Source organism: Kogia breviceps, chromosome 2 (assembly GCF_026419965.1).
Source record: "Kogia breviceps isolate mKogBre1 chromosome 2, mKogBre1 haplotype 1, whole genome shotgun sequence".
In the NCBI taxonomy this organism is placed as follows: domain Eukaryota; kingdom Metazoa; phylum Chordata; class Mammalia; order Artiodactyla; family Physeteridae; genus Kogia; species Kogia breviceps.
Window position 1 is genome coordinate 88,360,990 of NC_081311.1, and position 12,045 is coordinate 88,373,034.

At 45.1% G+C, this 12,045-nt stretch overlaps 1 protein-coding gene across 4 annotated transcripts in view; it reads left to right on the plus strand.

The window, feature by feature from the left end:
• The window catches only part of ARHGEF4 (Rho guanine nucleotide exchange factor 4), a 244,565-nt gene that overhangs the window by 217,874 nt on the left and 14,646 nt on the right, over positions 1-12,045 (plus strand). For all 4 annotated transcript variants that reach the window (XM_067025774.1, XM_059052593.2, XM_067025775.1 and 1 more), the window contains one exon: positions 5,465-5,604. In XM_067025774.1, coding sequence (XP_066881875.1) covers positions 5,465-5,604 — 140 coding nt within the window. The remainder of the gene's footprint in view (positions 1-5,464; positions 5,605-12,045) is intronic.

The window sequence follows — 12,045 nt, forward strand, 5'->3', positions numbered from 1 at the left end:
GTTGCTGTTGTTCTGTAATTGTAGGAGTTCTTTATATATTTCAAGATATTAGCCCCTTATCAGATATATGATTTGCAAATATTTTCTCCCATTCAGTGAGCTGCCTTTTCATTTTCTTGAAAGTATCCTATGATGCACAAAACTTTAATATTTTGATGTAGCCCAGTTTAGCTATTTTTTTTCTTTTGTTGCCTGTGCTTTTGGTGTCATATACAAGAAATAATTTCCACATCCAATGTCATAAAACCTTTCCCCTGTTTTCTTCAAAGAGTCTTACAGTTTTAGCTCTTATGTTTAGGTCTTTGATCCATTCTGAGTTAAATTTTGTATACGGCATTAGGTAAGGATCTAACTTCATTATTTTGCATGTGGGTATCCAGTTTCCCAACACTATTTATTGAAAAGACTGTCTTTTCCCCCACTGATTATCTTGGCACCTTTGTCAAAAATCAACTGACCATTTATGTGAAGGTTTATTTCTGGGGTCTCTATTTTATTCTATTAGACCAATAGAATATATGTCTATCCTTGTGCCAGTATCACACTGTTTTGATAACTGTGGCTTTGTAGCAAGTTTTGAAGTCAGGTAATGTGAGCCCTCCAGCTTAGTTTTTTCAAGATAATTTTGAATATTCAGGGTTCCTTGAGATTCCATATGAATTTTAGAATAAGTTTTTCTATTTATGTAAAAATGCTGTTTGGATTTTGATAGGGATTGCATTTAATCTGTAGATTGCTTTGAGTATTATTATCATCTTAACAATATTAAATCTATTAACCTATGAACATGGGATGTCTTTCCATTTATTTAGGTTTTCTTTTTATCTCTTTCAGCAATGTTGTAATTTTCAGTGTACAAATATTTTGCCTCCTTGGTTAAAGTTATTCCTAAGTATTTTATTATTTTCAATGCTACTGTAATGGAATATAAAATATTTTTTGTTTTCAAATTGTTCATTGCAAGTATATAGAAATAAAACTGATTTTTGTGTGTTGATTTATATCCCCCAACTTTGCTGGATTTATTTATAAACCCTAACAATCTATTGTGGATCTTCAGAGTTTTCTACATATAAGATTGTGTCATCTACAAACAGAAATAATTTTACTTTTTCCTCTCCAAGTTGGATGACTTTTATTTCTTTTTCTTGCCTAATTGGCCAGAACTTCCAATACTGTGTTGAATAGAAGTGGTGAAAGCAGGCATCCTTGTCTTTTCCCCAATCTCAAGGAAAAAGCTTTCAGTTTCTCACCATTAAGTATCATGTTAGCTGTGAGTTTTTTGTATATGGCCTTTATCATATTGGGGACATTCCCTTCTATTCCTAGTTTGTGTGTTTTTATCATGAAATAGTGTCAAATTTTGTCAGTGCTCTCTCTGCATCAATTGAGATGATCATGTAAGGTTTTTTCCCTTCATTCTATTACTGTTGTATATTACATTGAATGATTTTCATATGTTGAACCATTCTTGTATTCCAGAAATAAATCCTAATCAGTCAAGATATATAATCCTTTTAATATGCTGTTGAATTCAGTTTACTAGTAGTTTACTGGTATACTAATCCTTTGTTTAGAATTTTTATATGTATATTTATGAAAGATATTTGTCTTCAGTTTTCTTTTTTATAGTGTTTTGTTTGGCTTTAATGAGTTAGGAAGTACTTCTTCCTCTTCAGTATTTTGGAAGGTGTGAGAAAGATTAATGTTAATTGTTATTTAAATGTTTGGTAGAATTCACTAGTGAAGCCATCAAATCTTGGGCTTTTCTCTGTTGGGAAGTTTATGATTCAATTTCCCTAGTAATTATAGGTCTATTCAGATTCTATTTCTTCTTGAGTCAGTTTTAGTACATGTGTTTTTCTAAGAATTTACTCATATAATCTAGTTTATCTAATTTGTTGGTGTATAACAGTTCAGTTGATAGTATTTTCTTATAATTCTTTTTATTTCTGTAAAATTGATAGTAATGTCCCCACTTGGCTAACTAATTTTTGACAAAAGAACAGAAGCAATTCAGTAGAGGAAAGATAGTAGGTTTTTTTTAGAAATAGTGGTGGAACAACTGGACATCCATAGGCAATAAAAATGAACCTTCACCTAAATCTCACATTTTATACAAAAAACCTCAAAATGAATCATAGGTTTAAGTGTAAAAGGTAAAACTATAAAGGTTTTGGAGGAAAAACCATAAATGAAAATCTTTTGGAACTAAGATTTGGTGAAGAGTTCTTAGATGTGACTCCAAAAGCATCACCCATAAAAGGAAAATTTGATAAATTGAACTTCATCAAAGTTTAAAATTTTGCTCTGTGAAATCCTTGTTAAGAGGATGAAAAGATAAGCAACAGACTGAGAGACAATACATGCAAACCACATATCTGAGAAAAAAAAAATCTAGAATATGTACAGAACTTTCAAATCTCAACATTAAAACAATAAACAATAGAAATAGAAAATAGGCCAAAAAACATGAAGAAATACCTCACCAGAGAAGATAAATGAATGGCAAATAGGCACATGAAAAGATGTTTCACAGCACCTGCCTTTTGGGAAATGCAAATTAAGACCAAGATGCAATATTATTATACACCTATCAGAATGTCTAAAGTATAAAATAGCGACAATACCAGATGCTGGTAACGATGCTGAGAAACTGAATCTTTCATACATTGTGGTGCAAATGTAAAATGGCACATCCACTCTGGAAAATAGTTTGGCAATTTCTTAAAAAACTAAACATTCAACTGTCATATGACTCAGCAGTTGCACTCCTGGACAATCACATCTATCTCAGAGAAATGAAAACTTATGTCCACCCAAAAAACTGTACATAAAAGTTCCTAGTAGCTTTATTTGTAACAGCCTAAAATTGGAAACCACCCGATGTCCTTCAATGGGTGAATGTTTAAAAAAATGTGCACATTTATTACATGGAATACTAGTAGGCAATAAAAAGGAATGAAGTAAAAATACAAGCAACCACTTGGATGGATCTCAAGGGCATTTGCCTGAGTGAAAAAAGTCAACCTCAAAAGCTTACATTCTGATTGCCGTGGAGGTTACACAAATCTACACAGGTGATAAAATGACATAGAACCATTTACATGTCTTGTACCAAGGGCAGTTTCCTGGAGTCATATGAAATGTAATCATTGGGGAAAACTAGGTGAAGGGGACACAGGACTTCTCTGCAGTAGAGTCAGAACACCCTATACTGTATAGTTATTTCAAAATAAAAAGATTTTTTAATGCCTTAGAGGAAAAGGTATGACAGACAACTTTCGATAGACTATAGTCTGTTTAAGATATGTGCTATGGTTACACTTTTTTAAAAAAGAGTCCTCTTCTTGGGACTTCCCTGGTGGCGCAGTGGTTAAAGAATCCGCCTGCCAATGCAGGGGACACGGGTTTGATCCCTGGTCCAGGAAGATCCCACATGCTGCGGAACAACTTGTCCTGTGCGCCACAACTACTGAGCCTGTGCTCTAGAGCCCGCGAGCCCCAACTACTGAAGCCCGCTCACCTAGAGCCCGTGCTCTGCAACAAGAGAAGTCACTGCAATGAGAAGACCACGCACTGCAATGAAGAGTCGCCCCTGCTCGCTGCAACTAGAGAAAGCCCGCGCACACCAACGAAGACCCAAACAACACAGCCAAAAATAAAATACAATTAAAGAAAAAATTTTTAAAAAGAGACAAGACACACCACAAACAGGGAGATGATACTTGTGGCACAGATGGGTATCCAGAATAGAGGGGGAAAGTGTATGTGTATAAACTATACATACATAGAAATATATTTTTACATTAATGATTATATTAAAGATAACTCAATAGACAGACACTTCACATTAAAGGAAATACAGATAATCCATAAACATAGAAGATAAGATGTTCAATACATTAGTAAGCAGGAATTTTAAATTAAAACTACCCTAAGATCCCATTTCATACCTATCGGCCTGTCAAAAATGAAACTGTCTGACAATGCCCATCCCAAGATTTGGGAGGATGTATAGTTGGAAACATTCATACACACTGTCTGAAGTCTAAGTTGGTAGGACAGCTTAGGGGACAGTTTGGCCTACCCAGGACCCAGGGATGCCATACCTAGGTGTCTATACCCAAGAGCATGAATTCACTCCACAGGTAATGGTTTCATCCAAGAGGGCGAAAATCTTAGCTATTACAATGGTTTGTGATCCTCCAAAGAGTAACAGGACTTAAAAATATATAGTATATTCGTGGTATTAAAATTTCATTGGGGTCAATAGGAAAACAATGTATAAAAGCCTCTTTGGGGCTTCCCTGGTGGCGCAGTGGTTGAGAGTCCACCTGCCGATGCAGGGGACACGGGTTCGTGCCCCGGTCTGGAAGGATCCCACGTGCCGCGGAGCAGCTGGGCCCGTGAGCCGTGGCCGCTGAGCCTGTGTGTCTGGAGCCTGTGCTCTGCAACGGGAGAGGCCACAACAGTGAGAAGCCCGCATACTGCAAAAAAAAAAAAAAAAAGAAAAAGAAAAAGAAAAAAGTCTCTTTGGGCGGGGGCAATAATGAAAAAGAGGTTGGGAAACACTGGGAGAAAGTCTGCGACCTATTCCCAGGCAGCACGTGGATGTGTCCGCAGCACCATCATTTGTACCAGCAACAGCATGGGAAACACCCGATGTTCTGCAGCAGTGCAGTGCGCCTGCAAAACTGCAAATACTCACAAAATGCAAGACTGTGCATCAGGGAGACTGAATCATCGCAACTACGTGAGCTGTTGAGTAAAAAAGCCAGAGAAGAAAAGTTACTGGTTCCATTTATATGAGGTCAAACCATGCAAAACTCAACAGAAATAAATGCTAAAACAAAGACAGCCTGGGTATAATTTATAAAAAGCTTGAAATATTGGATATCTCTAAAGGAGAGGGAGGGGAATGGGACTGGAGTAGGATATACAGGAGGTTGAATTCTAAGATTCTGGTATTTTCTAAAACAGGATGATAAGTGCCACAGGTGTTCATTTTATTAATTTTCAAACAATATTTGCATGTATATACTGTAATTTCTTTGGAGATATATATATGTTTAATAAGAAGTTGTTAGCATTTTTAAGGGCCTTATGCCATGTATGAGGTATGGTAAAGTATACTATGTATACCTGACACATTGGTAAGTGGTTTTGAATTGAATTCAACGGGAGGGGACTCGAGTGTCATGCCACGGCACATAGTTGCGAGTCCTTGTTTACGGAGCTGGTGGGGACTGAACGGTAGGTGATTTACAGTGATGTGTGAAAGTCGACCAGTGCACTTTTTCAACCAGACTGTGTTCTTGCAGCAAGAATGGTGTGAGGACCTGGCTCCCAGACCCTCTCCCTCCTCTTATAGAAGGAGTGTTTATCCCGGCAAGGCGCGTCTCCTTTTCCGCGTGTCCCCTCCCTCACTCCTCTTTAGCAGCTGCTCTCTCTCTCCTTCCAGCCCTCCCTGATGGAGCTCTGGACACGGCGCTCCGTGCGGACGAGGCAGGCAGTGAGGAGGACCTGTACGAGGACGTGCACAGCTCCAGCTACCACTACAGCCACCCTGGAGGGGGCGGTGAGCAGCTGGCCATCAACGAGGTAGGGTCAGGGCTGCATGGGTGAAGGGATGGGGCTGGGGCGCACGGCCTGGCCATGGGGGTGACTTCAGCACACTCATGCAGGCCTGGATGTCCACAGTCTGTGTTCCAAGCAGATGACAGTGGCACCGGCGTGCACGCCACACGGTTTCAGCCTGTGGCTCTCACTTTAGAATGTGGTGTCCACGAGCAGAGCTTGTTAAATCCAGGACCCTCCCCTCTGCCCTCAAGGGGCCTAGAAGGAACCCAGAATAGTAAGTGTGGTACCTAGGACCTGTGATGTATGTAACTCCTGTAACTCTGTCCTGGATGGAAGAAGCTCTGCTTGGCAGGAGGGAGGCCAGGGCTTAGCCCCTGACCTCTCAACCAGTTGCCTGGGCAAGGCACGTGATTTCTTCCCTATTGACTCCAAGAGCTTAAAGAGTATTGCTGTTGCTATGACAACTGTGTAGTATATGTTACCACTTTTTACCGTTCCTACTTAAGCAGAAGAAATCGGTACGAAACTTTATCTAGGCAAAACTGGTCTCCATGCCAAGTCCTCCTTTTGTATTCTCCAAGGAAGGAGAAATTTCGAGACCTGGATGCTCCTCTGTTTTTCTCACTCATACTTCTATTTTCTCCTCTTCTTCTTTTTCACTTAATTTGGAGAAGGCTGTTGAACATAATGTGGTAGGTAACTGGCACAAGCACATGTCCATAACAGCACCACATTCTCATCTTGGTCATGATATAAATGTATTTCTGCTTCATTAAAACGAGAATCGGACCACCCACGATCTTGCAGAAGATTTTCCCCTCACGAGATCAATGTACAAACAGTTAGCTTCTAACATTTCTGGAGCCCTTCGGGAGTGTGGTGTCCTCGTTACCTACCTGACAGTCACCAGTGCACCAGCGCTTCCCACAGGCCCGGCTCTGAATGATGATTTAAAATAGCCATTAAATAATGATTTCATCAAAATCCATGATGCATGAGGAATAAACATCCAAATAAGTTGGTTTTTCCAATATATGAAGCCTTTCTTTAAGTGCTTCTCATAAACTATTTTGAATGGAAGGGGCTCCAAAATGATGTCATCTTAGCAGAATTCACAAAGAATGGTTTGCTTTTTCTTGAAGATTCAGCCACCCTCAGTCTTGGGGCCCAGCCATGGTGGGAGGCCATGTGGGGCAGGGGGAGAGCCTCTCACACCTGGATGGGAGCTCCTCCCTGCCAGCGACCAGGTGTGGAGATCTGAGCAGGTAATCCTCTGAGCGCCGAGCTGTAAAATAGGATGACCATACAGTTACAGGAGGACGGACAAACGTAAGTAACGTGGCACGCAGTGGGTTCCCAACCTCCAATGACGAGGATGGTAATAAGGAAGGAATAGTAACATAAAGCTTTCCGGGACCCTGGAGAGGTATGGGGTTATCTGACTGGCCATCAGTGCTGCATTGTTAGAGCTCTCGTGTCCACTTTTTATAGATGTTCATCTCCTACCTGGAATGAATCTGGTCCATCACATCGTGCTGCTGGTGGGGAGGTACCTTTTTGGCCCTTGACAAATTGTCCATTCTAAGATGCTTTGGATGAGGAAAGCCAAGAGCCAGGAGTGCTCTAGAAGAACAAATAGGCTCTGGCCAAGGGCAATGAAGGCAAGTTAGACCATGAATCGTATAGGACCTATTTTAGCTGCTTAGAGAATTTGTTTCCTGTTTGGTTCAAAGGTCCTGCCTGGTATTTGAGGTTACTGAGTGGACAGGGTGGTGGTGTTGTACCTGTGTTTAGAGCCCTCAGTTCTCCCAGGGTGCTGGTCTTCCCTGGACCCTGTGCGAGCGCCCAGGTTGGGGTGAGGATGCAGCATGCCACGGAGGGGGACGGCCAGGCCAGGCAGCAGAGCCCCTCCAGTGATACAAGGCTGACATGGGGCAGGGGCTGGGCTGCTGGCTAGTGGAGGACCTGCTGCAGGTCATTCCCGTCTTGGGCCTCTGTTTCCTCTGTGTGGGGTGAATGAGGCCCCTGGGTCCCACTGGCATGTAGGAGAGTCACCGTGCCCAGGTGTACTGGGTACCCGGGAAAGGCTGTATTAGTTAGGATTCCTTGTCAGCGTTAAATAGATTCACCTTAACAGGAACTCCAAAGAGACATAAGAGGTGATTCTCTGATGCCAGGCTGGTTCCCCCAGCCTTGCGAGAGCAGCACGTCCTGCTCTGCCTCCCCGGCCCCTCTGGCACGCACAGCTCTTGCATGTGAGGCAAGAAGGCTTACTGGGGGTCAGTGTAGGTTTCAGGCTTGGAGATAATAGAAGCAACACGTGTCAGAGAGAAGTCCACACTAAATAGCATCTGGCTTGCTCTGAACTCACACGTGCACTTGTATTTTCTAATACGTTGGTGTCATGTTCTAAATTGAGACACTGTCTTGTTCCTGGTGACCTAAGGAGTGATCGCTCTTCAATTTCCTAAGCAGGAGGCAACCGAAACCACCTGGCCTGAAGAGCAGGCGATGCAGGGGGGCAGCAGAGCCCTTTTGTGTCCTGGGTACATGAGGAGCACGTGTGTGTGACCACGTGAAGATCTGAGTGTGAGGTGTGCACATGTGTGTTGCATGCATGTGACACCCATTTACTGAGTGTTTAGTGTGTGTCAGGCAGTTTCTCAGGTCTGGGACAGAGCTGTGCAGAGGACATTGTCCTGCCTTCCGGGAGCTGACCGCCAGAGTAGCGGCAGGCACTGCATGTCTGCATGTGCCCCGATGGAAGGAGAAGGGGGCGCGGTGTCTTGTTCATCCTGTATCCCCTGCCCCTAACTTGTGCCTCATGCCTTGTGACTGTCCAGTTCCTGCAGGTTGAGTTAACGTCAGGGCCCAGAAATGTCCCCTCTCCTTTCAGTATTGTCCCTGCCAGATGCCTGTGACCCGGGCCCAGGCCTGGGCCTGTCTGCCCAATTCCTCACCCCCCTCCCACCATCTCCCTGCCTTCCACAGCTCCGGCCATGCTCTGCTGAGCTGGCGTCACCCCTGAGGTCAGGCCTGAGGACATTCTTAGCCCAGGGAGTTGTTTTCTGAAGAGTTGAGGGCTGAAAGTAGGCAGTGTCTTTGGAAGACATTGTTCTTGTTTCTTTTTAACCCCCCCACCCCAAGCTGTGAGACAGGACCGGCTCCCAGCCAGGAGGCCTGGGGTCTCCTGGTGCCCAGCCACCGCCCTGCAGATGGCAGTCTCCCCTCCGGGCCAGGCCAAGCTGTGCTGGAGGACGGCACACTTCCTGCACGGAGCTGAGGGCCTTCGAATGTCCAGCTCCCCTCCAAACACCTGTGTGTAGACCTGCTCTGATGGCCCTGCTCCAGGAGGGCAAGGGGGGCTGAGGGCAGCTCCTGGATCATCCTGCAGAGAAGATGACACCCAGACTAGAGGGCAGACAGACATAAAGCTTGTCCTCCAACCTGGGGCTTAAAGCGTAAAAGGAGCTTTGCCGTTAACCAGGCCAGCCCAGCAGGTAGGAAGCAGGACTGGCCCGGCCCACCAGGCCATGGGGTCACCAAGGACAGAAGACAGTCTGGCTGTCCACCTACTCCCAGCACTTCTTGGTGGAGCATTTAGAGAACACCGCAGGATGCGAGGCTGGCTTGTGACCTCCCCTTCCTGGAGGCAGTCTGACCCTCTCTCCAGGAGTTTCTGCATTCCCCGGTGCCTGTGACCTTGGGTATCTGTCCCCACACCTGACCTGGCTCTTGCACATCCTCCCCGGCCCCAGGGAGGAGCCCAGTACTGGTCAGGGCTCCAGACCCCTCACGCGTGCCCTGAGCTGGGTGACAAACGGTGGTAGGTCTCCGAGAGATGGGACAGGAGCAGCTTGAGGCCCCAGCGCCAGGCCTGCAAGTGTCCACGGCCAGCAGCCCAGAGCAGCCTTCCTTTTCCCTCACCCTCCTGAAGCCCTGTCCCAGACACCTGGGTACCCCCCTCCATGGCAGTCCTGCCCCTCACAGACTTGCACACCCACCCAGCTAGCCTCTTGTACCCTTCCCTGGCTTGGAACCTTTCAGCCTGGATCTTTCAAGGGCCTAGGCCCTTGTTTGCAAGCGTTTTTGGCTTTGTTTCTGTTCATGAAATACACACTGAAATACTGTTGCTACTATCTTCCCTGCCGTACACCCAGATAACCGGGGTCTGAAGGCTGGGTGCCCCGGGGTGGGGCAGAAGCCACCTCTCAGTCCTCCATCCCGGCCCAGGTTCAAGGTTCTTCTGCCACTTAACGTCTCCCAGGCTGCTCGGCTGCACAGGGCACACAAGCGTCATCCCAGAACCGGGCCGTGGCTGAGGTCCTGAAGCTCGCCCCCAAGGCCAGGCAGCAGCAGGAAGGTCCTGTACACCCACAGCGCTCAGAGCTGCGCTGACCAGGGACTTCCTGGAACCACCCTGACTGGTGGCCTGAGGTCACATGGCCCACCATGCCCTCCTTCCTGGCTGTCCGATGGCTCTGCGACCACAGGGGCACAATGACTCAAGTCAGGGGTCCTACCGCACCCTGCCAGAGGCATCACACAGTCTTACCAGTGCTGGGATTTGGGGCGGTAGGGAGTCCCCACAATCCTCGTGAGAGCTTGGGGGAGAAAATCTTGAGCCAGTTTTTTGAAGAACTGGGCAGGAAAAGAAGACTGTTTCCCCCAACTAGACAGATAAGCCCAGGTTGAACCTTCAGATCTGAGGGGGGCAAACAGCCTCTTTGGACACATCTCAACCCTCCTCTGCCACACACACAGGTCCCCAGCTGCGCACATACATCCCAGCATCCACTTGCACTCTTCGGCGGGACGGTGATGTCCACAGGTACCCTCGTCTCTACTCACTCACATGCACGTAGAGCTGGCGCACACACCCGGAACCTGAACATACAGCCACCCACAAAGGAACACCCAGCCTCTGCACGTAATCCCTCCATGGGCTTCTCCTACCCCAGGAGCCGCAGAGCTGAGCATGGAGCCTGGAAACCTCTGCCCACTTCTGAGCTGCTTTTCGGTCTCCTCGGCCCCCTCAGCTGCAGCCTCCTGACCCATCAGAGGGGCTCGGCGACTGTGACAGAACTCCTCACTGTGGATGGAATGACAGGCTTGCACGTGAGCTCTGATCCCTGTAAGGGTAAGGTTGCCAGCTCTGTCTGGGAGGCAGTAGAAACCCCCGGGGAACCTGACATAGGGTTTTTTTTCAAAAGCTGCTGAACCACGTGCAGAAGAATGAAATTGGACCCTCAAAAATCAACTCAAAATGGGATTCAAGACTCAAATGTAAGACCTGAAACCATTAACCTACTAGAAGAAAACGGGAAAAGCTTCTTGGCATTGTTCTGGGCCATGATTTTTGTATATGACACATTTGAAAAGCACAGGCAGCAAGAGCAAAAATAGACAAGTGGGATTAAATCAAACTAAAAAGCTTTGCACAGTAAAAGAAACCATCAACAGAGTGAAAAGGCAACCTATGGGATGGGAAAATATATTTGCAAACCATATATCTGATAAAGGGTTAATATCCAAAATCCCTAAGGCACTCACAACTCAATAGAAAAAAAAAACACCCCAAAACAAACCAGAAATAATAATAACCCAATTAAAAAATGGGCAAAGAGACCTGAATAGACATCTCTTAAAAGAAAATGCCCAACGTTACTGGACATTCAAATATCAGGGAAAGGCAAACCAAAACCATAATGAGACATTACCTCACACCTTACAATGGCTGCTATTAAAAAGAAAAGATAAGTGTTCTTGACGATGTGGGAAAAGGAAACCCTTACACACCGTTGCTGGGAATGTAAACTGGTGCAACCACTTTGGACAACAGTGTGGAAGTTTCTCAGAAAACTTAAAATAGAACTATTATACGCTCCAGCAATCCCATTTCTGGGTGTATATCCAAAGGAAATGAAATCAGGATCTTGAAGAGATATTTGCACTCTCATGTTCACTGCAGCATTATTCACAATAGTCAAGATATGGAAACACCTAAGTGTCCGTCAACGGATGAATGGCTGAAGGAAAATGTGGTATATATATTATTCAGCCTTAAAAAGGAAGGAAATCCTGCCCTTTGCAACAAGGTGAATGAACCTAGAGGACATTATGCTCAGTGACACAGAAAGACAAATAATGCATGATTGCACTTATATGTGTAAATCTAAAAGTCAAACTCACAGAATCTGAGAGTAGAGTGGCTGCCAGGGGCTGGGGGAGAGAGAAGTGGGAAGGTATTGGTCAAAGGGTACAAAGTTTTAATTATGCAAGAAGAATAAGTCCTGGGGATCTCATGTACAGGATGGTGAGTATTGGTCACAATACTGTATTGTACTTGAAATTTGCTGAGTGGTTAGTTCTTAAAGTGTTCTCACCACACAGACAAAATGGTAACTCTGTGAGGAGATGGAAATGGTAATCCAGCCACCACAGTGGCTTGATTGTGGTGGT